The 27,506-nt window shown below is 46.1% G+C and overlaps 1 protein-coding gene across 4 annotated transcripts in view; it reads right to left on the bottom strand.

Moving 5' to 3' along the window:
• The window catches only part of APBA2 (amyloid beta precursor protein binding family A member 2), a gene marked incomplete at its 5' end in the record, with an annotated part of 68,287 nt that overhangs the window by 20,340 nt on the left and 20,441 nt on the right, over window positions 1-27,506 (bottom strand). For 2 of the 4 annotated variants that reach the window (XM_084253904.1, XM_084253902.1), the window contains 5 exons: window positions 613-699; window positions 2,956-2,991; window positions 4,642-4,787; window positions 15,728-15,764; window positions 17,052-17,132. In XM_084253904.1, coding sequence (XP_084110030.1) covers window positions 613-699; window positions 2,956-2,991; window positions 4,642-4,787; window positions 15,728-15,764; window positions 17,052-17,132 — 387 coding nt within the window. The remainder of the gene's footprint in view (window positions 1-612; window positions 700-2,955; window positions 2,992-4,641; window positions 4,788-15,727; window positions 15,765-17,051; window positions 17,133-27,506) is intronic. The other 2 variants (XM_084253901.1, XM_084253903.1) reach the window with 1 other exon arrangement.

The raw sequence follows: 27,506 nt of genomic DNA, 5'->3' as shown, positions 1-27,506 counted from the left end.
ACCCCCCTCTCTCAGCCTCAGCTCACAGTCCTTTATATCTTGAACAGGGCACTTTCTCTCATGCATCTGGGTCCCTGTCTTCCTACAACAGCAGGTGCATGCAGATTCAGGCACAGAAAGGGCGAGAATAGTGGTCGGCCACCAGCTGGCCCCAGCACACGGTTCACAGGTAGAAAAGCCTCAAACACCTGCTCACTGGGAAACCACCAAGCTCAGGGCTATGAGGGGCCCTGGGACTTCCACCCTCCAGCTGGGTTTCCCAGGCCTGGCACGCGGAGATTTCAGGAAGGCCATTCTAGAATCCTGGCTGGTGAGCACACAACTCCCGACCCCCACCCTTTCTCCCCTCCGCTTTTGTCTATTTAATCCCAGCTGTAGTTGCTCCCCTGTCACCCCTGGTGGCTTTGCTCCCCCAAGCCTGGCGCTGCTGGACCTCCCCACCAGTTCACTCCACACCCACTCAGGACCCAGGCTGCTGAGCAACGGCCCTGGGGACAGCGGTTCAGCCACACAGAGGAAAGTTCTGCAGGAGACCATGTGCTGCGCCAGCACCCCAGCGGGAAGTCAGGAGTTGGTTGACCTGGTTTTAAACAACGGTGTCTAAATGCTTACCTGCGTGTCGGCATTTAACACCTTGATCCTCTGGGTAGAGATGAACAGGTCCACTTCGGTCAGAGTCTGGGCGTCCCCCTCCGAATTCTAAGAAAGGACAGTGGATGCTGTTACAAATCAGAAAAACTAACTTGAACAAAGGCTTGACAATTTTACTAATGATCCCGGGAGCCCCTAGAGGGAAATGCTACTCCAGCACGGAGCAGCCATTGGAAACCTAAATGCAGGCGCTTTGCAGCGCCAGCCGGAGCCAAGTGTGTTCTGAAGGCAGTTTGCACGGGGTATAGAGAGGGAGGGAGGGCTTCCGGCTTCCGGGAGGGCTGAGCATGAAGGGGGGCTGGACGCCTGGGGTCTCCTGTCACAGCGTCCGACATGCAGCCCCTCCACCCGTAAAAATCGCGCCTGCCTGCCAACCCTTGCCGAACTCAAGAAGGCAAAGGGTCTGTGTGATAGGGCAGTGTTTCTTGGATTTGGGATTCCAAGTAACCCTGGTAAATGGGGAAGAAATTTCCAAAGCAGGTGGATTAGACCATCAGTGTTTTCTACTGGTTTAAACAGTAACAGACATGTTGACCTCCCCCGGGCCCCTGAAATATTGGTCTCTGACTGTCCCCTTGCTTCCTGAAGGGGAGTTAAGACCTCAGCTGCTATGTAAGACAGAAGCACAGAAGCCAAAAGAAGCTGTCATGTTCATCGTATGCCATCAGTTAGGTGCACATGGAATGTTCTGGAAGCTAAGTGAACTAGGCAGGCTCTGCCCCAAACCAGGGCAGTCTTTCATTGGTTTCCACATCTGCAGGAAACCTAATTACTTCTGCACAGTGGTAATGAAATAAATACAAGCCCCTCTGGTTTGCCCACTGAGGTAAATAAAATCTCTGTGGTCACTCAGGAGCCTACATGGTCTCGCTTCTATTTCAAAAGAGCAGAAACCGTAATTTAACTGCTCACCAGAAAATTTGGAATCAAAAACTCCCCTGCTGACAATTCTATGAGAATTGTGAGCAGCAAAGAGATCCCATATTGTAGTGATAAATGTATATTTTCACCCAGTTCTCGAGGGGGAAGGTCTTTTGGGTTCTGGGCCTCCACGGGGTTACACTGCTTTTAACGGATGGTAAAGAGAGTCCAGAATGACGCCGTTGAAAATCACCTGCAGGACTGAGGAGGAATTGCCTTTTCCATATTTTTTAAAGTTGGGTGATAATTGTACATGCCTGTGCTTGGGAAGGTTATAGTCTAGGAATCTTGCTCAAAACCTTCTTGCTGAAAAGTAGTTCAGAAAAGTTGCTAACTTGGTTTGAGGGATGATTTGAGGAAACTTAAGCAACTGACAGATTTAATGGAAGAAGAGGGTCAGACTTGAGCTGACCTGGCTCAAACTGGGGGTAAAAGATGAAGCTGAAACCTGACCGAAAACAGGGAAGGCGAGAGATCCCCAGCCCCCGCCTCGAGCTCCCCCTGGAGGAAGGGAGAGTAAAAACAGCTGGATTCTACAGAGACCCGGCAGACACAATTTGGCCTGCTGCACATCTGTGGGTAGGCCCTACAGCCACCGCTGAGCCTGTGGGGGTGGCTCTCTGCTGGACAAAGAGCAAATGTCACAGCGGAGATGTCTCACTGCAGGAGGAAGGAAGCCCCCAGACAGGGTCCTTTGGGCCACATTGCCAGGAAGTGGCATTCCGGGGGATGGAAGACTAAATCTCTTGCTGTTCAAACTACAGGCCAGCATTAAGTGGGTGGCCTCTGATAGGGAACATTTGATTTTCCCTGTATCAGGAAGTGAATTATAAAATCCCCAGCATTGACTAAGTGACCGAGCTGACCAACCAGTGACTGAAGAAGGTCACCCCAATGTTTTAAAGTCACCTCATGCTTCAGAAATTCTTTACAACAGAGCAAGCATCTCCTGGGCAAACTGAACTGCTCATCATCCTGCTCTGGTAAATTAAACTTAATGAGTCTTTAAATATCAGAACAATTTAATTAATGCTGTACAGGAGGCCTAGGCACTAAATGCCTCACACGGTCATCTCAAATGCCACATTTTAAAACATCTGCGTAAAACAGTAACAGCACGGCCTCCGCCATGCACTAGCACACAAAATCTAACAGAAAACAGGTGACGAGGAAATGCTTCCATAAGTGGGCGATTAAAGAAATAAAAGAAGCTTCTACGATTTCATTCAAAATCTAATATTTACCTACCTAGGGAAGAGGGGAAATTGTTGGTTACAGGGTTTGCACATCCCCTGCCCCCACCCCTCATGCCCAGGACACGCTCCAAACACGCGTGCACGCAAACACACACACAGTCCCACACAAGCACACTGTCCTACACACCGCTTTTTTCTTGATTTTAGCCGCCTTCTGCATCCTCTGAGCAGCATGGAAGAGAAAAGGAAGGCAGGTGCGTCAAAGAGAACGTGCGAGCAGGTTATTTCAGACTTGGGCCCAACACCACCTCCCAGGACCAGGACTGTTAAGGGGAAAGGATGACCTGAGCAAACTCCACACAGGCTTTGTGGGCTCCACGCCCACTCCAGCCCAAAGCCATCAAGACTCTGGGAATGACAAATCCCATCATCACTGAAGGGAAGGTTGCTCGAACCTGAAGGTGGGATTAAGCAGCCAGGTCTGGTTTAAAACCAGACATGTGGGCCTTGTGGGGGGTGGGGTCTCTCTCTTGGCCTCAGCTCTTGGCTCTTCACCAGCTCTCAACGTGCCATTGGGATTGCAGATCAGCGGAACTGGTAGGATGCATTCACCAATTTATCTCCCTCTTTTCTCTCTGAGTTATTCATTTCTTCATTTTCCCCGTCTTTGTTAATAAACCCTTTATTAACCTTTTGTGTGTGTGCCTGCAGTTGAGTATTAATAAGTCCCTCTTAAGCACATGGGTGAGGACTCACAGTCAGGCAACTCATTTCATGTTGGGGTTGCCCTGTAACAGGACCAGGCGCCCCATGGGAGCTCTACCGGGAGCGCTGGGCAGCCACCACCTCGGGGAGCACACAGGTTCATCAAGACAAGCCCACAGGAGCCCTGGGGTGCTGGGAATGACTGACGTGAGAGCACCCCTAATGATGCCAGAGCCACAGTCCAACAGCAGAAGAGCGTCAGACTCCAGGGAGGAGGAGCAGGCCCGGGTCAGTGAGCGGTGAGGACAGAGGAGGGGCTGACATGGTTGTTCACCCCACAGGATCAGCAGCAGCCACAGACCCACTATTTCTGAGAGAGGCACTGCCCCAGGACACCCTGCCCTTTCCTCCTGACCCTGTTAGCTTTGTTGAATCGGCCCCACCATTCAAAACCAGCTGGCCCGACATGCATGCGGAGGTTATGAAGTCAGTAAAACATAGTAGCCCCCCTTCACCCACAGCTGGGGTTTCTGTTACCTGCAGTCAACAGCCATCCGAAAATATTAACAGGGTGTCTTGAGAGAGAGGCCACATAACTCTGATTACGGTATATTTTTATAATTGTTCTACTTTATTATTATTGTTGTTCATCTCTTACTGTCTCTAATCTATAAATTAGACTTTTTCAGAGGTCCAGGGATAGGAAAAAGCTTAGTATATATATATATGGGGTTCAGTAATCTCAGGTATCCATCGGGGGTCTTGGATCATCTCCCCCAAACTTAAGGGGGACTACTGTATATGAGTCTCTTTTTCCTCTTCTGCAATCATTCTGAACAAAGCTGAGGATACAAAGACTGTTGAACGGGGATCTGGTGTTCCCTGCAAACATGTTTCATGCCTGGAAAGCTTCGGAACCGTCCTCTTTGAAGTCACCTTTCTGGGTGGCGAGTGATAGCCCCTCATTAAGGAGCTGCTGCCTCTGTGCCGCCAGCCCCCGCCCGGATCTTCTATCCAAGGCCAAAGTCTCCCTCAGCCTCACCGGGCACCTCGGGCGTCCCTGCCCTCCATGCCAAGGGCCATTCGGTCAGAGCTAGACAGGGTGCTGTGCTGGAACCCCTCCTCCCGCTCCAATGCTCCCCAAAGTGAGTCCTGACTCCACCCCTACCTTGACCCGGCTGACGGCCTCCTGCGCTTGCATCATTCTGATGTTTTTGGAAGGGTTCCGTTCTGAGAGCAGCTGGGTGGACCCCAGGTAGTTGGCAGCAAAGATGATCCCGTCAATGAGGTCCTCGGGTTCACAGGGCCCTGGAACTGAAGGCGACACCGTTACGTCTCCCTAGAGGACAAAGGGCCTGCGGGTCTCACCAGGCATGAGGAAGGTGGCAGTGGGCACGGGGTCCAAAGAGAAGGGCTGAAGCATCGCCTGTCTGCAGCCTGTGGAGGGGGCCAGTCGATGTCCCCCCCACCATGCTCCGTGGAGTCTGGTAACCACACGAAATCTACACCCGGGCCAAAGACCACGCACACAGACACGTGGTGTTAAGAGGACAATTCCAGGGCCCTGGCAGCTGTCACTTGAGGCAGCTCACACTGCGCTCCCAGAAGGCACCCTTCCCCTTGCACTCCCAACCTGCCCCACAACCCTCCGGAACTCAGGACAGTCCCTGGGCATCAGACACAGCAGGGCAGGGGCGGGCCTTACCAGCAACCTGGCACAGAGAAGGGCTTGCCAAGTCATGTCATTGTCAGGAGGTGTTAATACTGGAAGCAGCTGGGGAACTGTGCCAGGGAGGGGAATGGACTTGCGCCATCCCTGATTCTGTGCATTGAGGACCAGGCTGCGTCCTGGGGGCTGTGTCCTTGGGAACCAAGGCAAGAGGTGCGTCTCTCAGGACACCTGGAGGTCAGAAGCCCCATCTTGTCAGAGGATGAGCTTCCTGCACAGGCGGCAGGACCCGGGCAAGGGACAGTGCTCAGCCCAGATCTAGGGCAGTGGGGAGGGCTGCTTTCAGGAGCTAGAGGTGAACGGAGACCCGCCTGTTGAGAAGGGGGACCCTCAGCAAGGACTGCGTTCTGTGGGGAGTCCCACAGAGCGACAATCTCTCAGATGCCAGGCATCTGAAGGGAGGCAGTGGCATCTCTCCAGGTCACACGGTCTCTGCCTGGAGGTCCTGAAAGCTGGATGGTCTCAGCTCTTCCATAAGCCCCGCCCCATGGGCTCTGTGCCCTTGGGAAAGTCACCTCAATTACCTCACTAGCAAAATGAGGGATTGGGGGTGTCCTGATTTCTATCTCCACAGTATTTTTGCATAGATATAACAGTATAGTTAACCCTTGAACAGTTCAGGGGTTAAGGGTGCTGACACCTCCCCCCTATACACACATATATGATCAAAAATCCATGCATAACTTGTGACTCCCCAAATCCTGCTGTTGTTCACCTTACAAATAACACAGTCGATGAATACATATTTTGTATGCTGCATGTTTTATATACTATAGTCTTACAATAAGGTCAGCTAGAGGGAAAACTGTTATTAAGAAAATTGTAAGGAAAATTTATTTACAGTGCTGGATTACACACATGGAGACTGTAAGCTTAATATGCCTGCTTATAAGAAAATCTAAGTATACAATTCTATAGCTATGTAAACAACTTAAAAATTGTTAAAAATTTGAGGAAAAAGAAAGAAAACCTGACTATAAGTGAATATTCAAAGTTCCATCCTATGTTGTTCCGAGGGTCAAGTGCAGTAGCCTATAAAATGTCAGCATAGACTCATAAAATGCAAGGAATTAACAATAAATCCTTGCGTGTAGCTCAAAAGACACATCTGAGAACGTGGAGAGAGGGGGTGGCAATGCCAGCTGGCAGTGCCCAGGGCAGTTCCTGAACTCACGCAGCCCTGTGCACAGCTGCCTGGCGGGCCCTGAGGCTTGGAGGCAGTCGACGCCACATCACACTGATCTCACGCGGCAGAGCAGGGACCAGGCCCACAGTCAGCCACATCCTGGAAACTGGGCTGCAGGTATAATGTGGCTGGCACCTCTTCTGAACCCCATACCTGATGGGGTGTGGGAGGAGACAAGTCATTAAATCAGCTGAAACTGAAGTCATTGAAAATCGAGGAAGGAAGGAGGGCCAGAGCTAAGCCTAGAATTGACTTGAGAGTCCATGGGGCACACAGTCCCCACCGCACCCCAGAGATGCTTCAGTGAACACAGAATGGGTCTAGGAATGTGTGTTATACATAGACTCGCACACACACACACACACACACACACACCCTGATGTGCCTCAGACAAGAACTCCCCGCCCACCCTGTCTTCGGAGCGAAGCCCTCTACAAGCACAGCCCAGCTCTGCTGTCTTGCTCAGGCTGGCAGGCAGGTGGCCTGGGACTCTGCTCCTAATAGGGGCAAGCAAGCCAGCTGACCCCTGTGGGCCTCCAGGGCCAGCGTCAAATCAGGCCGTTCCTTCCCTCGAAGTACCTGGGTCCTTGCTCCAAAGGACAAATCACCTTCTCCCAGGTAGGCCGCGCGGGCACACCAGGAGAGGCCAGGAGAGGAGGCTGCAGCACTGGATGATGGGGGTTCTGGGGGGAAGCCCCTCCCTGTCCACATGGTCCCCACTGTGGGCACATGGGCCTGAAGCCAGCTGGGGAAGCAGAGGCCACCCACAACAAAGGGGATGGGGACTCCTGACTGAAGTACTTCCGATTTTGCTTATCGCATCATCCTCCCTTGGGCCAGCTCTCTCCAGTGAGTGTGGTGCCAGGGGTGCATGTGCCCAGGGTCACCTCACATTGTGGCCCCATTTGCCATCCCTGCAGGGACCATTATGGCCAGGAGATGGAGTCACTTCGGTCTGGAGTAAATTCCAGGGTGTCCCAGTAGTCATGGGGTAAGCAGACCCTCAGCAGGCACCCAAGGCCTGGACAGGTGTCCTCCTGCCTTGTCTGTGGGGGGCGAAGCTGCATGGCACCTCACTGGCTCCCCATCCCTGGGGAAGTGGAGGGGCTGTCTCTCTTGAATCACTCCCACCTCCAGAGGCCACTGTATCTTAACTCTCTCCTGGCCAGTTCCCCAAAGTGACCTTGGCCAGCTCCCCGGACGTTTGTGATGCTCAGCTTCCTGTTTCAAGCCATAATCCACATCCCTGAGTAGAGGTTGAAAGCCGGCCTCCCTGCGTGAGAGCTCCCGGACCCGGGCCTGTCTGGGGCACAGCCTCTGGTGCGCCCACCGCTGGCACCCATGCAGGACTGTCTGTTACACTCCCACGGTCGCCCACCTCCGTGGGTTCTCATCATTCCTGCCTCGCTCTTTTTCAAGCAGGAAACAATAGAGGCCACGGTGCCTGCGGACAGAAAGCCCAGAAGCAGAGAAGAGTAGCCCACGGTGGGGGGGCGGGTTCAGCTGCACAGACAATTCTCAAGGCCAGTCACAAAAGGCAGAACCAAACAGCAGATGGCTTCCTAATAGACTGAGGCAGCTGGTCCTACATGGTTGAGATGAATCATTCTTAGGGGGCTCAACTTTTGAATGAAACCTGAGCTGAGACCACCAGAGGGAGACAGAACAACAAAGAATAAAGACAGGGTGAAGGCGAGCCTGTCTCCTGAGAGCAGTTTCTCCTCTTTCTTCGGAGCAGCTACGCAGTTACACTTGTACATCCCTGTCTGCAGAAGGTGCCTGCGCCCCTTGCACAAGGAGGCTCTGGGTCCTTCCCTGCTGGAGGCCCCTCCATGGAAAACATCCATTGGAGACCCTCAGACCTGGCTGACCCTCTGAACAGGGAAGGAGTGGGAGGTCTCCTAGGGCCGTTCCTGGAGCCCCCGCCCTTGCCACCCTAGGACAGGTGGTTCTGAATGTGGGCAGTAGACAGAGCCTTGCAGTGAGCAGCCTGGCCCCGAGGTCTCGATAACGCTGAGCCTGTGCCTGCTCTCCGGGGTATCAGAGGGCAGCAGCTGGGTAGGCACAGGCCACGTGTGGAGAGGAGCGTGGGTGTGCATCTGGAAGCCTCGAGTGCTGCCTGACACCAGACTCGATGTAACAAGGGCATCGATCGCCCGGTGCTCGACAAGGCCACGACGTGCAGCTGCGTCCTAATGTAACAATAAGGCCAGTGCACAGGGAGTCAAAGGACTTTGTCCAAGATCCCGGTCATCAATTCAGATGTCAGCATTCCTAAGCTCATGAGGACCCCTGAGCCAAGAGAAGCTCAGGAGGCAGCTGGACTCAAGAGTGCTCGTGACCTGTGTGTCCAGCCAGGGGCAGTGAGAACACAAACAAATCCCCGAGTGGAGGAGGGGCCAGGTGGGGGCTGCCCGTCCAGGCCTGGATCCAGAACTCCACCACCACCACGGGATCCCCAGAAGCCAGCTTTCAAAGTGTTCCTGTGTGGCTAGTAAAAAGAGAAAAAGCTATCTGGAAAACCGGCCCGTGGGAACATTCATGGGAGAGGCGGTGACAGGACACCACAGCAGCGAGATCAGTCCCAGCCAGGGAGGAGGAGACATAGTGACAGGGAGTCAAGGAGGCCGGAGTGAGGCTCAATACAGTACTTGGGGATCCCCAGGACAGGTCCCAGGCATAAGCCTGTACCTGGGAGAGTTGTTTCTAGAATGAGCATAATGAATAAAAAAATGTAAAAGCTGGAAAATATAGGAAAGGCATGTGCCTGAGACGAGTGGCTGCAGCACAGTTTGGAATAGGAAAAGACTGGAGCGCACCCAAATGCTGCGGCCTAGGGGACATCCACGTGCATGGGGCCTCGGAGCAGCCTGGCGCCCCACACACACTGTCTGGGTAGAGAGGGGTTTCGGCGTTGTCTCCACAATTTAATATTCATCGAAAAAGGAAAGGTGGCAAGAAGAGAGTCTAACTCATTACCGTTTACCTAAGGGAGGGAAGATATGCTTGTAATAAAAATATGTGAGATGCTAAAAATGGTTATCAAGTGTGGGAGGACGGGATTCGGGGGAGAGGGAATAGGGAAAGAAGCCAGACATCTTCGCTTATTCCCTGTTTTTTACATGTGACTTTAGAACCATGCATTTTACATAATTATAGAACAAGATTAAACGTAAAAAGTGGATTTCTAAGAATTAAAAGAAAAATTACTCTAAATGTGCATCCAGTTGTGACGTCATCACGAAGAGCATTATTCTGAATTTATTCTTTTCTTGAGTGATTCTGAGACATTTATTTCATGGTAAGTCCTTGGTGGGCCCTACTCTGCTGTCAATGCAAATAAATCTTTATCGGTATCTACAGTCACATTTCCTTGGGGATGCTGGCATTGTTATTTTGAGACTAAGTATGATTAGTGGAATAAAACAAGTGCAGAATTATGTCAGTGTCCTTGAGAAGGGGAATTTGGGGCATAGAAACAAGAAGATACAAAAGTGAAAACCCACAGTCCCGACAAAGTAGCTGTACGAATCATGATGCATTGTCCCTTGAAAATATACAGTATGGGGATTATAACCAAGATGAAAATGCATACATTGTGCAAAAATGAAAAATGATGTAAAAAATATATACAGTATGTGCACTGTCTATAATGTGTGTGCAACAACTTATCCTGCAATTTAGCAGCTAATGACATTTGTTATGTCCGTTTCTGTGGGTCAGGAATCCAGGTCCCCCACAAAGTCACAGCAAAGGCTTAAAGAGGAGAGGATCCACTTCTAAGTTTACTTATGAGACTGCCTGCCAGAGACACAAGTCCTGAGCCATTTAGGACAGAGTCACGCACGACAGGGCACCTTACTTCCTGCAGAGTGACATGCAACCAGAGAACAAGAAAGAAGTCACAGCTTTCTCGTTACCTTATCTTGAAAGCATGTCCTTCTGTCATACCCTATTGATTAGAGAGAGTCCAGCCTGCTCCCCAAGGTAAGAGATCACCCCAGGTCATGAATACCCAGAGTTGGGGCTCACTGAGGGTCATCTCCCTCCCATACGTATTTCCTACCCCAATGGCCAAATCAGTAGGAATGAACACTCAGCTTAGGGTCTCTAAATATGATGTCCAGAGTGCCCTAGGGAAATAACTGGCATGTCCAGGGTACCCTGGAGAAATAACTGGCTTAGTCCTAAAGGGAGATGTGGTTAAGATGATCCTGGAATAACTAATCATATCAGAAATTAAGGAAGACAGACTACTGGGGCTGGATGGACAGGACTTGGAAACCAACCCATAGAAGCTTCCACTGGCCAAAGATGAGACAAACTAAGCACCCTGGGGGGGTGCCATCGACAGTGCTTTGAGACACACCAACTATACTTCACCCTAAGAGTTCCTGATGAGAGGATATAAAATCCCATCAGTTCTCTTTAGAGGTTATTAGGAAAATTCATTAATTTTACCATTGTTAAATAAAGAGAAGGAATCAAATACTGAACCAACTTTTCCTATCTGAACTGTACTTGGGGAAACCAAAGACTCAATGAAGAAAAGTTTCTCAGTATAAAATTCCAATTAGTGAAGAAGTGATGGAATTAGAATCAGTAAATCAATCTGGACAGGGATCGTCACAGCTGCGAGTCTTGTAAAATGAGAGACCGCCAGACAGCGCATGGAAGAGAACGATAATGCTTTTGAAGTTTTTTTGCCCCAAGCCACCAAACTGAATCTGATCAAGCCTCTCTGTCTAGAACCCATTTGACAGGACTCAGAGGACAGAGGAAGCTGTGGGGGCAGTGTACCAAAGCAGACTGCAGGGAACTCTAGAAGGCAAGTGATGCTGATTCTTCCTCAACAGCAATGAAACCATTGTAAGCAAGAGGGACAGAGAACCTACAAGAGACATGAAAATTGGTAAATCAACAACTCATCTCAATGTCTGTCCCTTTCCTGCATCTTCACTCCTTACTCATCCCTTGGCCATACTACATACTGGGATATGGAAATACTGATGGACATTTACTGATACAAAGAAATAACTGCTCATTTTATTTTAGCGGTGATAATGCTGGAATGACTTTCAGAGGTACATCTTTGAAATGTTTAGAGGACGTGGAAGGCCTTGGATTGGCTCTGGATAATCTGGGAGAAGGTGGGGATGCAAATGAAGCAGCAGTGGGGTGGAGGTGGGGCAGGCATGCAGGTGCTGCACCTTTCAGTTTCTATTTTGGTATTTGTTTGAAATTTTTTTATGATAAAATAATTAACAGATGGGTTTTTCGAAAAGGTGTCATTTTAAAATAAGTCACTACTATGCAACTTCATTCCCACTCCAATTAGAACAGAGGGAAAAGAGAAAACAAGAAAGGAAGAAGCAAAAGTCACCCCAATTCGCAGATGGGATGACTGTACGCCAGGAAAACAAGTGAAAACCTTTTCAAAGAACAAGATAATTCACTAAGGCGGGGTTTCAAATTCAATATATGTAAAATATCAGTAGGTTTCTTCGTAGCTACGCATAGCAACAAGTCAGAAAAAAATGTGAATAAAAGGTAAAATTTCAAAAAACAATAAAAGGGATAAACACACCTATGCATAAGCTAACAACATGGATGTTGCACTTTCAGGAATAAAATTTTATTGATGAAGATAAACGAGCTTGAATAAATGGAGCAATAAATCCTCTGGTAGATGGCAAGATTCTTTATTTAAAGCTGACAGATAAATTTAATACACGCTAAATAAAAATACCAACAGCAAATTTTATCATGGAACCAGCTGATTCTGTAACGCAGCCCTTAGCTGGGAGGCGTCAGCCTGGACTGTGCCCCGGAGGCCGGATTTGATGGCCGGCCCTGGCACCGCCACATTTGGGTGTAAAGGGAAAAAAGAAAAAAGCCATGGCAGTTTTGGAGACATGCAGGTCAGGTTTGAACCACCAGCACCATTTAGGTACAGCAGAGCTCACCTGCCAGCTCTGGCAAGAGATGGTGCAGAGCAGGCTGGATGCCCTACCAGGGTTTTGGTTTTGAATCTGGAGCTGGTTTTGAAATTAGACTGGGTTTGAGCTCCCATTGGCATCAGTTAGGTTCAAGCCTGCACCAGCACCAATTAAGTCTTGGAAACAGCTGGTTTGGAAAGTGAACCAATCATATTTGAAAGGTGGGTACCCTGAAAGGAAATAGAAGCAGAGGCTTAACTCGGCCTGAGGTAGAAGGGCAGGGAAAAGAAAGGTTGTTGGAGAAAAGCTCCTTGAGAAGGCTTGAGAGGAAGACTTGACTTTGTCTGGGAAGGTTCGATTTAGCTTGGAAGAAGCTTCAAGAGGAGACAGATTTCTTTGGCTTCAGGAAAGACCAAGGGTTAGCTGGATCCTGGTCCACTGCTCACTGGCAAGCAGCCAGCCTCTCAATGGAGCAACAGCACCATCTTGCAGGAGCTGCTTTCGGTTTGGACTGCTGGACAATGTAGCACTCCCTGGGGTAGGACCACTGGTCTGGTGTGGCCTTAGGAAGTGCTCTCTTACCCCAATATCCCCTTTGCAAATAAACCTTCTGTTGCACCCTGAGATTGAGCTGTGTCTTGCAATTGTGATCACATGGGTGAAAAATCCACAAACAGTGAACTCATGAGGTCTCCTAAGTTCAAGTAGGTCTGGGGCTGATTTTCAGAGGGAATAAGGCAGGCGCCTCAGTGAGCCAGCTGGCTCTTTGGAAAGAGCCTGAGAAGGTCATGCAATGCTAGGAACCAGGCTTGAGCTGAGGGCAAAAAACACCCTCCAGGAGGGTGCGTGGATGCAGGAGACTCATTCTCAGGGGCCAATATCTCTAACAGTCACTCCTTGAGCATGGCCTCGGGGGCCCCTCCGGGAACATGTCCAGTTATAAAGATCACGTCCTTGGAGAAGTCAGGCTCCGCCACCCCCCACGGATTGCAGTTCTCCTGTCTAGATGTGGTCTAAGTCTTTACCAGCTTTGCCACAGCTGGTGTGGATTTTTTCCAATTCCCTTCTTCTTTTTGGCTAGAATAAGAAGTGGTATGTGGAGCAGTACAGGTGCCAGGAAGTACAATGAGGTGTCACGTCTAAGAAAAACACCAAGAGGCAAAAGGCTGGTCATCAGGAGTCACTGGACCAGCTGCCTCCGGGCTGCTGTGCCCAAGACCACACGTGTCCCTGTTTGTGCCAGCTCGGGCTAGGTGTATCTGTTGCCTGCATTCTTACCTGCTAAAGGTGTTCCATTTGGGGATGGTGTTCCCACATTCAGAACATTCTAGGGTTCATCATTAGGATGAGCTTTTCCTGTTGCTAAGTAAATGGGTCCCTAAAGGCTTTAGTCAAATATGAATTCCCTGTGATTAAGAGATAGGTTTTTGTTTTAAGTTCTCTGTTTTTGTAAAATCACAGGGCTTCTCCTCTATAGGAAACTGTAAAAGTCTGTCCACACTGGTTTGAGCTGGCCACAAGCAGTTTTAGCCAGTCTGCATGGCTTGAGACACCAACCTTGTTTTGATTTAGGCTGGCCGAGCTGGCAGACAGTGAGTCTTCCAGGACTCTAGACTCTAGAGACACTACCCAGGGCACCTGGTAGGTGTGGCTGCTGCTGCCAGACCCTCTCCCCTGCTTTCCCTGCAGATATGAGGCTGATTCCAGAACCGCAGGATTCTCATGTCCAAATCATTCCCCTGGACAATTTTAGGGAGTTCAACCTAAAATGCTGCCATTATCTGTTGATAAGTGATCTTCTGGGATCCACGTGAGCCAACTTCATGCCAAAGGGGACTGGTACACCTCAGCCCAGCATTCTCACCCAGGAAGATGGTGCACAGATGTGCTGTATCGACCTTTGTTGATGAAATGTTAAGTCCTGTAAATCAGGCACCTGACCAAACCCTAAGGTGGAATGAGTGGCCATGGTTTCTTCCTGCCATCCTGCCCTGAAGAACCACATCTGGGTTGGCACCTTCACAACTTACTGTGACCCGATGTAAACCACTGAAGCTTACATAAAACCACATGGAAAATGATGAACAAAACCCATTTGAGCGCCTTTGAATTGGTCAAGATAGAATCAAGTCTACTGGAATTGTAAAGCACGGGTTCTGATGGGGCAAAACTGGTTTCATCCAGTCTGAGCCACAGTTAGCCAGCATGGTGCTGAACCAGCCCAAATTGGCTTGAACCATGAATTCATTTTATTTTTTAAAAGATTTATATTTTATTTATACAATGGCTGGGGTACAGACCAAAGGTGCAGGATGGTGAGAGGATTCACCAGAGACAGAGCGGGGAGCAGAACAGGCAGATGGACCAAAAGCACTACTAAGGGGAGCAGCAGGAGAGACAGGAGAGGTCTGCCGCGCCATGTGGTTTCTCCCTGGCCGGCCGGGAATCGAACCTGCGCTGCAGAGGCTGTGGACAGCTTCACAGCGCTGCGCTCAACCTGCTGCGCCACCAGGGAGGTCCCCCATGAATTCATTTTAAACCAGTTTCAATTGAATGAGCCTGGTTCACTCATTATTCTTATAGTGGAATTTGGGGCCTCCCATTTCCCAAGTTTTGGGTCTTTACAAAATAAAAAACCAAAAACACACCAGGATAGAAAAGGTTTAAAGTTCATTATTTTTGAAGATCAATTTACCTTGCTTCCCTAAAATGTTAATAAAAATTAATTACAGGCTATGGAATTAATAAAATCCACATTGTTTAACACACAAACAAGGCCAGGAAACTTTTTCCTGGAAGAGAGAAAGATCCTTGAGGTGTTGACAGAGGTCCCCCTAAAGGAGCTTGAAGGGTATCAGCCTTACCTGATACCCTTCAGACATTACAACATGGGCTCCACCTGCAGCCAAGCTCCCCACACCAGAAACGATACAGAACGGATCCATATGTCTAGTTTTATAGTGAATGTGAAAATGCAGTATTAACCCCCTTCTTAAAAGATGGGAGCATGGAGGAAAATGAGTCTAAAAAAAGAACAGCCAGAATTTGTACGCAATTATAGTCACCCTAATCAAAAGTGTTACAACGTAATTAGCTGCTTATACAGACACTTTTCAATCTATTAATTCAATCATCAGTGTCATGTGTGAGGCCATTACTGAGGGTGTAATTAGAAGGGATGGTCTGCTGTTCCCTAATCAACTGGACCTCCCCTCCCCATTACATGGGCCTATGAGGCTGCAGTGATGGCATCCCAGCCTCATTACCAAGCACTGTCTTCACCTTGAAGGTTGTTTCCTAAACAAGCTTTGCAGAAGAAAACCGAAAGTAATTTTATACCATTTTCTCTGATAGAAGAAATGCCACCATCCCCTGAGAGATGAAATTCACAGTCACTTACCAGCCACAAAACTTGGAAATGATGCCACCTTCTTTGTCTGTTAGGAAATATGAAAAAAAAACAACAAAACAATATAACACATAACAGTTGCTCACAGATAGCTCCTGAGACCTAGGCTGACAGATACCACGATATAAAATGCTAAGCCCCAGGCTTGTCAAAAGGCCAGCTCCTAACAGCATCCAGCCTCAGTCAAGTCCCAGGATGTCTGGGAGGGGTAAAAGTAATCAATCCCCACAGAAAACCTCGGAATACAGAGGGCCTGGGAACCCTCCCTTAGCCAAGAGACCCTACAATCTAATGATTCTCCTTCTGGAGGGCATGCGGGTTAGCAGGACACAATTTTAAAACAAGAGAAAGGAAACTACACACCATTTCATGAGTGGCCACGGTTATTTCATCAAAGTCAGGAAAAATCTCATCCAAACGATGTTGTCAGAAAAGGGAGATAACTTTCCTAAGGCCTCATTTCAGGGACCTCCTTCAAGGCAGTTAGTTTATACGGGATTGTGTCTTAAAACCGCGCTGAGTTTAGCACAGTGGTTCTCCACCAGGATTTTTATAGACATCTGGCGAGGCCTGCAGACATTTGGTTGTTGCCACTTGGCGGGGGTGAGGGGGTGTTGCTTGCTACTGGCGGCTCATGGGCAGAGCGAGGGATGCTTCAAAACATCCTTCCATGCAAAGGACAACCTCACAACAAAGACCACCTTTAAGAAATCCTGATCTAGATCATGATTGTCAGATAATGGGGTAGGAGTTTCTGTCTGATTGGGAGCACCAGCACCTCCCCACATGCCACTGACAACACATGAACACTGTAGGGTGAGAGAAAATGATATCAGGCTTTTCTGCCCTCCTGCCATTAGTATTAATAATGGATCCTTGCGGTCCTGAATGCATGCCTGATGGCACCAGGAGTAGGGTGTGCGCATGCGTAAGTGGCTACACCTGGGCTGAGAGACGGTGCTTATAAGGGCGGTGTCACGGGACGCCAGCAGAATGAATAGAAGAGCGGAACCATGAGAGGAGCGGAGAACAAGGCCACCAGAGAACGCTGGAGAGCCCAGATAGAGTGAAGGCTTGCTGGGGGCTGGGAGGCCTGCCAGCCTCCCAGCCCCCCAGCACCCCTGCCTGCCATGTACTTGGTAAATCCCAATAAAAACCTGCAAAAGCCACCGAGGGCTCCAGGACTCTCTCCTCCTTTACCAGGTCTGCTGGATCAGAAAACCTGCTCTGTGGCCCATTCCTGCCCTGACCCAGTGGGTGGGCAGCGCCAACATGAATGCTCTGGGCCAGAATTCTCATCCTTGCAAAAAATTACCTCTGGGATGTTGTTGTTGTCAACTGGTCCATTGAGATCGGACCTCTGCTGCTTCCTTGGCTGCTCCAAACCATTGCACACCTGGAAACCGGGAGGGTAAAGAGAAAAGTGGCATTTTTATATGTTGGAAAAATCAACATGATACGACTGTGTAAAATGCATGCATAGAGGTGTGTGTTCCTGCATATGGACATAATTTAATTAACATTTTTCTGCAATGAGCATATATACCTTTTATTTCTAAAAGCCATATTTTCTGATTTTATCTTGCATTATTCTTCTTAATTGAAGTAAAACACACATAACGTTAAATTTGCCATCTTAACCAGTTTTCAGGCACAGTTCAGGACACTCAGTGTGTTCACACTGTTCTGTGGCCACCAGCCCCCTCCAGAATGTTTTCATCTTGCAAAATCAGAACAGTCCTTGATTTCCCTCCCCCTCTGTCGTCCCCCAGCAACCCCAGGCTGTCTCCACCCGTCTGTCCTTCTCTTAGCATAGTGCCCTCAAGGCTCAGCCATGCGGTGGCATGGGTCAGAATTTCCTTCCTTTTAAGGCTGAACAACAGTCCTACACCACTCTGCTTGTCCATTCATCCCTTACAACATCTGGGAGTCTTCCAGCTTTTTGGCTATTAGGATCTGTGCGGTGTGAACATGGGTGCACAGAGATCTTGCGAAGATTCTACTTTTAGGGGCTTCCCTAGTGGCGCAAGGGGTTAAGCGTAAGACTATGAAGCTGTCCATAGCTACTGCAGCACAAGTTCAATCCCTGGCCAGGGAGTTACCCACATGGCGCAGCAGACCTCTCCTGTCTCCCTCAGCAGTGTATTTCAGTCAATCCACCTGTTCTGCTCCCCACTCTGGTTCTCTGGTGAATCCTCTCACCCCCATACCCTGGCCTGCACCCCAGCTCTTGTATGCATAAATAAATAAATCTTTTTTTAAAAAAAAAAGAGATTTTCCTTTTAATTCTTCAGACATTAAACCCCAGAAGTAGGGTTACTGGATCATATGATAATTTTATTTTTGATTTTTTTTTTTTGAGGCCTCTCCATACTTTTCTCCATAGTGGCCGCACCATTTTACATCCCATCAGCGGTGTCAGAGATGGCAATTGTATTTCTGGAAATTCTAAATTCTTTACTAACAAATAAACTCAAATTGGTCAATCTATTACTCAAAAAAAAAAATGAAATGCCTCATGGACATTTCATAAGTCTTCCCTTAAAGAAGACATCAAACTGAAATTTCATTTACTTCAATTAACAAAAGGCAAAGTTAAGGTATATTTTCTCTGTTTAGTGCTTTGTACCACCCAGAAAATGGAAGCCACATCTATAGCACTAAAACCACTGCCCCAATCCCCAAGGAGGTTCTGGTAAGGCAAGTTCCAGCACTTTCTGAAAATAAATTAATAAGCAGTAACAATATATACCTGATGATGATAACACTGATAATTTATAAACAAATTTATGTGTATAATATAGCTATAAATATATAGCCTGCCCTCTGTATCCACAATTCTGCATCCTTGGATTCAAGCAAGCACAGATGGAAAATGGGTTCTGTGTAGTTAGGCCTGGGGTGGTTATGTCTGCATTGAAAAAGTACTTTTTTTTTAATCTCACTATTCCCTAAACAATAAAATATATAACAACAATTTCATAGCATTTATATTGTACTAGCTATTTTAAGTAATCTAGAGTGACTTTGTAGTATATGGGAGAATGTGCATAGATTATATGCGAATACTACACCATTTACATAAAGTATTTGAGTATCGGGATCTTGGTATCTGCCCGGGGTGTGTGTTCTGGAACCAATGCACTGCAGATGGCCAGGGACAACTGTACATTCTGTTATGTATTAAGTTTACATTTATTTGTAAATAGGTTATATGGTTATAAAACCCTTCCCCACTCAAGATGGATGTTCCCAGTCCGGCTTTACAGATGAAAGGACGAAGGCTCCGAGCGTTGGCATCAAGGGCCGGGTTCCCACGTGCTCGGGGGGCATAGGGAGGAGTCTCTGTCCGCCCTCTTCCCTGTCCTGGACTGTCACTGCCGTGTCCCTTGACTTCACTCAATCCCTCTGGAGCACTAGAGAAAAAGACATGGACACGGATCTGCACAGCAGACCAGGCTCCTAGCGGGGCGCCCCCTCCATCACACACAGGAAGAGGGGAGACAGTCACATCCCGAGAGAGACCAGGCTGAAACTGCAGTAAGAAGTCAGGCCCTCCTGGAGGGGGAGCAGGGGTGCAGCTGGGGTGCAGGGGTAGGGGTCAGACGCCTGGTTGGTCCCTGCCTCCCCCAGTTCCTCTGTCCATCCCCGAGACACCAGCATGCCCTGACCTGGCCCTGCTGTCTTACCAGGTCCCACAGTGGGGCCCTGACTTGTCTAGGGCCACCAGCCAGGAACTCTGCCTCACAGCCCCCTTCCTACGAGGGGAATCCATCACCCTCCTCAGGGGAGAGGGCTGCACCCCAGTGGACCCTGTGCTGAACCCCTCCTGAGATTGGCTGGGGCCCATTCTCATCCTGTCAGGGCTTCCTCTCTGGACCAGGTTTGTCTCCAAATGCCTGGCTCTCTTCCCACTGACCCACTGGCTTCCCCAATGGCCAAGGGACACCTGGCAGAATCTCCCTAAACCAGTGCTGTCCCCATCCACTTTAAGTGAAACTCTTGCTAGGAGCACCCTCCCAGAACACCCTCTGTGGCTGAACCTTTGACTATGTCAAGATTTGCTTAGACAGGTCTGTTTTAGCCTCTTGCCTGAAAGATCTCTAACCCGCTGGCCTCCCCTAGGCCCAGTTCACAGACCTCACTGCCTTAATCAGAGCTGGGCAGATACTGGTAATCTCCGAAACCCCAAAGAAACCAACCAACAACCAACAAATAAAAACAGGTCAACCACACCTGCTATAGCTTGAATGTCTGTGTCTCCTCCAAATTACTATGTTGAAGCACAATTCCCAAGCGAGCAGGGCTTTGGGATGAGATGAGGGTTAGATGAGGTCACAGAGTGGACCCCTCACTGCTGGGATGACCAGCCTGATAAAAGATACCTTCGAGAGCTCCCCTGTCCCGTTCATCATGTGAGGGTGCAGCCGAATCCCCTCCAACCCGTAGCTGAGACTGTTTGTTAGAAAAGTTGAATTTAGCAGAATCAAGTACTAAGCACCCTTGGGTCTCCTCACCGTTCTCCCTCACCCCCCACCTTGTGATTTATTCTCCAACCACATTCCCGGCAACTCTGAGAGCTGATGGTGGTGTGTTGCTGTCAAAATTCACTGCACTGCCCCCCACCCAGGCTGACAGCACCGGGACGAGCATGCGCTGTTCTTGATGGCTGCTTCCCCAGTGGAACACTCCGGCGAGATAAACACGGAGCATGTGCCCATGCTGCCAGCGCCTCCTCCAGGGACCTGGGAAGGCAAGGCCCTCGCTCCTCCAAGTCTCACACCTCACATTCCTCCTCCCTCTATGAAATCACAGCACCCCCGTCCTCTGGAGAGCCAGCGTCATTTAGGGTATTAACTCTGCCGACTCTCTGGGAGGCCACCTTGTGTAATAAACTTCTCTTTGCAAAGATATTCTCTTGGTTCAGAGTTTGGCTTTCTGGACAAGGAGCTACAGACCTGCTTTGGTTGTTTACAAGGACATAGCAAGAAACGGCTCATCTCTGAACCAGGAAGCCCTCTCCAGACACAGAATGTGCTGGTGCCTTGATTGTGGGCTCCCCAGTCTTCAGAACCGGGTGAAATATATTTCTATTGTTTACAAGTCACCCAGTCTGAGGGTTTTGGCTTCAGCAGCCCAAATAGATGAAGATAACACCCCTTCCATGAAATAGCTTATGGTGGAATCTAAGTTTTTCTGGCAGACAAAGGCCACAGATGTAGAGCAACAGACCCTGGACAGGGGGCCAGATAAATCGTGGGCAAAGGCACCACCAGGAGCGCTGCTTGCCTAGGGTTGGGTGCCCCTGGCTAATGGCAGAGCTATACCCTCTGGGGGATGCAGCATCATAGGGGCAGGGGGGAGGGCAGGGCTGGGTCAGCTTCTGTGCAGCGTCAGTGCTGCACCCCCCCCCTGCAGTGACCCTCAGGGCTAATGGCTGTTGCCATGGTCCCTGAGGTCCGGCGTGGGCAAGGAACCATGCGCGCAGGGGGAGAACAGCAAACTCCCTAAGATGCAGAGAAGCCGAATGCCTGCCAATAAATAATGACCACCAGAAGCTGCCACAAAGATGATTAAAAGAAATGCTGACCACCTGGAACCTTATCTCGCTTTCTCAAGGCCCATAAACTTTATTCTGCTACAACTGTCTCTCTAAAAACTTTCCTTTTTCTGGTCATTGATTGCTAATTAAAAAACATACCTAATTTAATAATTAGGCTAATGCAAATGAAACATTACTAAACACTGTGTTATAATAGAATTGTTAGTTTAATAATCTTTCTATTATGTGCTTAACTTTAGTACCTTTGATATTAACTGCATTATAAAATAAATTCACCCATGACAATTAATTATGAGTAAAAATGATAGTTAGTGCAACTAGAAAATAATTATATAAAACAGTAGAAAGAATTTATAGCCTGTCCAATTAGGAATGAGGCTAGGTCCAGATGTAACTTCGGACATAAATCACTGCCCTGTCAATTAAGCTAAGCCTATGAGCAAACTGATCTCTTTGATGTTCACTGTTCCTATGCTTTTAGAAAAACATATATATACTGACCACTAGCTTAATAAAGACGCACTCAGATTTTCACTCTCTTGAAGTGTGTCTGTGTGTCATTTATTCATCGAATCCCTGACCACCCTGCGCAGTCTCTCAACCCTGAGACGGCCTCATCGTCCATCGCTGTGCTGGTCCGCGGCAGGTGGCGCCCAACGTGGGGCCCGACCTTCATTTCATTGTTTTCACCCAAAGGAGAGGTAAGTAACGAAGAGGTTGCGTTGGGTAAGCTATCTCCTTCTTGTGTGAGTGTGTGAGTGAATTTCTCCTAAAATACCCTTCTTTTTTAGACAGTCAGGGATAGAATCCTCACTGGGGCGTCCGGAGCTCGCTGATAAAGGGTGATCAGTTTGAGACAGTGAGAAGTTTTTCTAAACTTGAAAACATACTCGTGGTGCTGAGTGTGTGTGGGAGTGCATGATTACGGCTCCACAGCCTTAGGGCTACGGAGTCTGAGTGGGCTGCACCCGCGGTTCCCGTGGAGGACGTCATAAGGCATAACGGTCATCTGCTCCTTGGAGCAGCCTGGTCCGGGGTTTATACGGACAGACCTTAGCTAAGACGCCTCCGCAAGTTCCCGCGAGGGACACGGGCCGGACAGCACAGTTGAAATAAAGATCTTGTGTGAGTGAACAAAGCACCACGAGGTCATGGGTCAACAACAGACCAAAAACAGAGATCTTTTCCTTTCTATACTGAAAAATATGATTGAAACACGTGGTATTAAAGTAAATAAAAAAGCTTTGTTGCAACTTTATGAATTTATAATATGGGTATGCCCATGGTTTCCAGAAGAAGACAGTTTATCACTAGAAACCTGGAAAAAAGTAGGAAAAGAAGTACAAGAATTCTATGCCCTTCATGGCCCATTACTAATTCCTCATCTACTTTAATTGGTTTAGGCATGGCAGACAATGTAGCTCAAAGCTCTCAGCTTTTACATTGGCAAATGAATGAGCATTCTGGTTTCTTTCAGCCATATGTGATTCCTTCCTCACCCTTTTCGTTATGGGGGCGTGATGTGATGGAATCTATGGGGTTAACTCTCACCGCTCCTGATTTAATTGATGAACAGGCTTTTTCTTAGGGGCCATTGCGGAAAATTTATTTGCTGATAAAATTGCTTGGAAAAACAATGATCCTGTCTGGATACCTCAATGGCCCCTTACATCTGACAAAATCCAGGTTATATATGACATTGTCTCTGACCAATTACAAAAAGGGCATTTAGAGCCCTCTAACAGTCCGTGGAATACTCCTGTCTTTGTAATTAAAAAGAAGTCAGAAAAATGGAGGCTACTTCAGGACCTCCGCTCAATTAATGACACTATGCATGACATGGGAGCCCTTCAACCAGGCCTCCCCTCCCCTGTAGCTGTTCCAAAACAAAATCATATTGTAATTATTGATCTGCAGGACTGTTTTTTCACTATTAAACTTCACCCTGATGATTCTCCTCGGTTTGCCTTCAGTGTTCCCTCTGCAAATTTTCACCAATCCTGGCAACGCTTTCAATGGAAAGTCCTGCCTCAAGGCATGAAAAATTCTCCTACCTTATGTCAAAAATTTGTTGATCAGGCTTTACAAGCTACCAGACATAAATTTCCTGATGCATATATCATTCATTACATGGATGACATTCTCCTGAGCCACTCCTCTAAGGAAGGTGTGGAAACGCTTTTACAATGTTTAATTACTGACCTAACCTCCTTTGGTCTTGTCATTGCTCCTGACAAAATTCAGTGTGAGAGACCACTTAACTATCTGGGAAAAACCATTCATGATGATTTCATCATGACTCAAAATCTTCAAATCCGCCTTGATAAACTTTCCACATTAAATGATTTTCAGAAATTGCTTGGAAACATTAATTGGATTCGTCCTTATCTTAAAATTACTACAGGTGATTTACACCCTCTTTTCCAGATTTTACAAGGAGATCCTAACCCTAAATCACCTCGGTCCTTGACGCCCGAGGCCATTTCAAAACTGCATTTGGTTGAACAAAAACTTTCTGAAGCTAGAGTTTCTCAAATTGATTATTCATCACCATGGGAATTACTTATTTGGCACACAATCAAACAAAAATGGTCACATCTTATACATCTATGTGTGCATTTCTCATAATGAAAGGGCTGACATGTTCTAAAGAATTGTTTGCCAGGCTTCCTGCCACTATTACTGTCCCATATACTAAAACACAGTTTGAATTTCTGCTTCAAAATGACGATGACTGGGGCATAGCCTTGCTCAATTTTCCTGGTCAGGTCAAATTCCACCTGCCACAGCACCCTATTTTAAAATTTGCGACGGAAACTGCTTTTACTTTTCCAAGAATTATTTCCTCACAGCCTCTGCATGGAGCTGCCGTTGTTTTTACTGACGGTTCCTCCTCTGGAATTTCGGCAATATATCATCCTGATCAACCTTCTATACAGCGTTTCTCTAAAGGAATTTCTGCTCTCCCGCCCAGCCACCACTCTTTTCCCAGTCGTTACTAAACCTACAACTGCATCACATAAAAATCTTGTTCATGAAAGTTCCCTTAAATGCTTCCCCCGTGGCACTAGATCAAGGGTCTGAATTAGAGAAAATAAATAAAAAACTCAAAAACTTATGGCTGTCTGTATCCCTAAATAACATCAAAGAGGACTCAGCTGACAGCCCCATATTAATAAAACAATTGCCTGAACAAATAGGTCGTTTTTGCCTGGCTGGAGGCAAAAATGAAACATGCAAAACAAAAGGTAAAAGAAAAAATAGCCTGCAGTATTAGAAAAAGTGATCAGGATTATTGGGATAGTGAAACTGTTTTTCAAAAGCCAAAAGTTAATTCTAGAGCCAATACTGACCTCTTTGCAGAGGCATCGGCTCCCAATTATGAGACCATTCCAAAATCCAGCCCAAATTTCCAGCTCAAACTTGGCTAAAATTGTTGAAATAAAAATAAAAACTCAAAAACAAATAAGAAATAATGTGTCATAATCTTAAATAAAACAAACAAACAAACAAACAAAAAAATGCTCCAATCTTTTCCTGTTAATTATTTGGGGAGGAGGCTAGGTTCCCCCTGGTGGAGTTTTGCCATTTGTTTCTTTAAAAATAAATAAATAGATAAATAAGGCATTTATAAATTCAAAGTTCATTCACAATTGTTAAAGTGATAAAAAATGGTTAAATATGAGTGTATGAGACTATATGACTATAATATGAATAAAAAGTTTTTATTAAAATAGTATAAACCCACTGCAGTGGGCTGGTGGGGGCTGCCCTTGATCTCAACAAGCAGCTGCCTGGACTTTTTCTCCAGTGTTGGGATCACTGACAGGTCTCTACTACCTTCCTGCTGTGGAGGACTGAACTTTTCTATTATCCACCTTAAATAACTATTTTGGTTCATTCTACCAGAAAGTTCCATTTCCCTGTGTTTCTCTGATTTTAAATTCTACATTGTCTTAGGCAAAAACTGCTGAGTTACTTTTGACCTGCTAACAAGCTATACAGAATGCTTATTGGTTGAATAAAAGCTTTTAATTTTACTTATGGGACCTGTAAAACATTAAGTTTCTTGTTAAAACAAACTAACCTGGTAAAACATAAAGTAATAATACAAACATTTTTGAGCTAAATTCTAAACCTCAAATTTTACAGGCAGACTGTAAAAATTTACCTCTTCTGTTATCAAAATTAGTGTTCTTTTATGTTTTAATATATGGCCGTTCCCAGTGACATAATGTGTTAACAACCTAAAGCCAAAAAATCATTTCTTAAAAATGTAAACTCCAAAAATATTTTCTTATCAAAAAAGTTAGTAAAAACTGCCATGACTGCTGTGGTCTCGAGCCCAAGGTCTTTGGTAATAATTAAGATTAGACACTTATTCTGTGTACAGATTTTAGCTGTTAACTCATTAAAAACCTCAGTATCTTCACACATATTGATAAAATAACTATGTTTCAAAATATATGCACATGGCCAAAATTTTAAATGTATATCAAGAGATCTCTGTTTCTGTTTGTCTTTCTTTGTGTTTGTTTTGTTTTTTACCTCCGGAGGACTAATTATAGATGGCGCCTTTATAAATTATCACAAAACAAATCTTGACATCTTGATCAAACAATTTTTTAATAAACAAAAACTAGTTTAAATTTTATAATATAATTCAAAGCATATATGCCTTACAGTTATGTTAAGTATTAATACTTTGTTTAAATGTGTTTATTTCAAAAGAAATTTCTGGTATAAAAGGTACTTTTGTCTTTCCTACTGAGTCACATGTATGTGAAAAATGTACATAGTATCTATATGGTGCTCTGATTTTTTTTGTTTTTATTGATTTGCCTAATTGCTTCTTTATTAGCCAGCCTGTAAAAACCTAGGTATGTGCCATTATGTTATTAACAGCCATGCAAAATGGAATTCCAGTCATAACAGAAACTAAAACTACAACTAAACTTTCAGGTTTACTTTTTGCACCTATTTGTAAAAGCTAAAAATTCTAATGTCATATTACCTTGTGTGTTCACATTTAAGTCATCTAGTTCAAAGAGATGACAGTATTATATTATAATGCCTTACTGCTAATGAAAGATGTGACAATCCTAAATCAATGTAATGTGAAATGTGTGTTTAAAAAAAAAAAAAACATGTATTAAAAATAGATATTTTAATGGTCTTAAAAGTAAAGTGATAAGTGTTAAAACAAATATTAAAAGGTCTAAAGGAATTAAAAGTAACAAAGCTAAGTAAAGTGTTGAACATCTGAAAAAGGAATTTTAGGAAAACAAATTTTGTATACTCAAATGATTTATATTATTTTAGTGTTTTGGGAACACATTAGCTGAAATAATTTTTGGTTAATAGTAACTGAGTTATAATCTAATGGGTTGTTTCAAAACATGTACTTATACACTAGCATTGGGTATAATCTTGGCCCTTGTCTAGGTTAATAATGTTGGGTACATAATGTCTTTTAGTGTCTAAAGAACTAAGGTTTTTGAGATGACAATTAAAGGTTATGATTTAATTGTCAATATTATCACTTAGGGCTAGAATTTTTATAGAGATTAAATATGGTTGTTTTTGCTGTTTTCTAGTATTTATGACACAGCTTCCCAAACATTTAATTAAAGTAAAATTTGGTAGCCTGTCATTTAATCAATTAAAGGAAATTTTGTGGAACCTCAGCAAAGCTTTAGAGACACTCCACAAACTTTCTCCCTTTCCTCCTGGGAAGGACATTAGATAAATTTATCCTATCTGGTTTACCTGGTAAAGTTACACTACAAGGAAAGCACTGTTACTTGGGAAAATGGAAAAACTCTAATATGTACAAAAATGTTAACATTGGTTTTCTTAAACAAAATCTTTCAATACCTGATATGTATGTAAATTGTCAATGATTATTGTTGCCTTGCAATATTATATACTTCAATGGTTTAATGTCTGCAGGACTTGTTTCTACACACACACACACACACACACACACACACACAAAAGGCCTCAATTGATTCAAAATGATAAACTTTTGAGAGTAAAAATCTTTCTACAAAGGACTGTATAGACTGTTGGAAATACACCTGATTTTTACTGTTTTGTTTGGCATAACATTGAAAATGTTTTTTTACATTTTTCCTTGATTCAACAAAGTTTTCTTGTTTTGACTGACCAGACTCTACAACAATGTTATAGATATATATTTTTTTT

Source organism: Talpa europaea (genome assembly GCF_964194135.1).
Source record: "Talpa europaea genome assembly, chromosome: 14".
In the NCBI taxonomy this organism is placed as follows: domain Eukaryota; kingdom Metazoa; phylum Chordata; class Mammalia; order Eulipotyphla; family Talpidae; genus Talpa; species Talpa europaea.
This window is presented reverse-complemented; position numbering and strand designations above follow the sequence as displayed.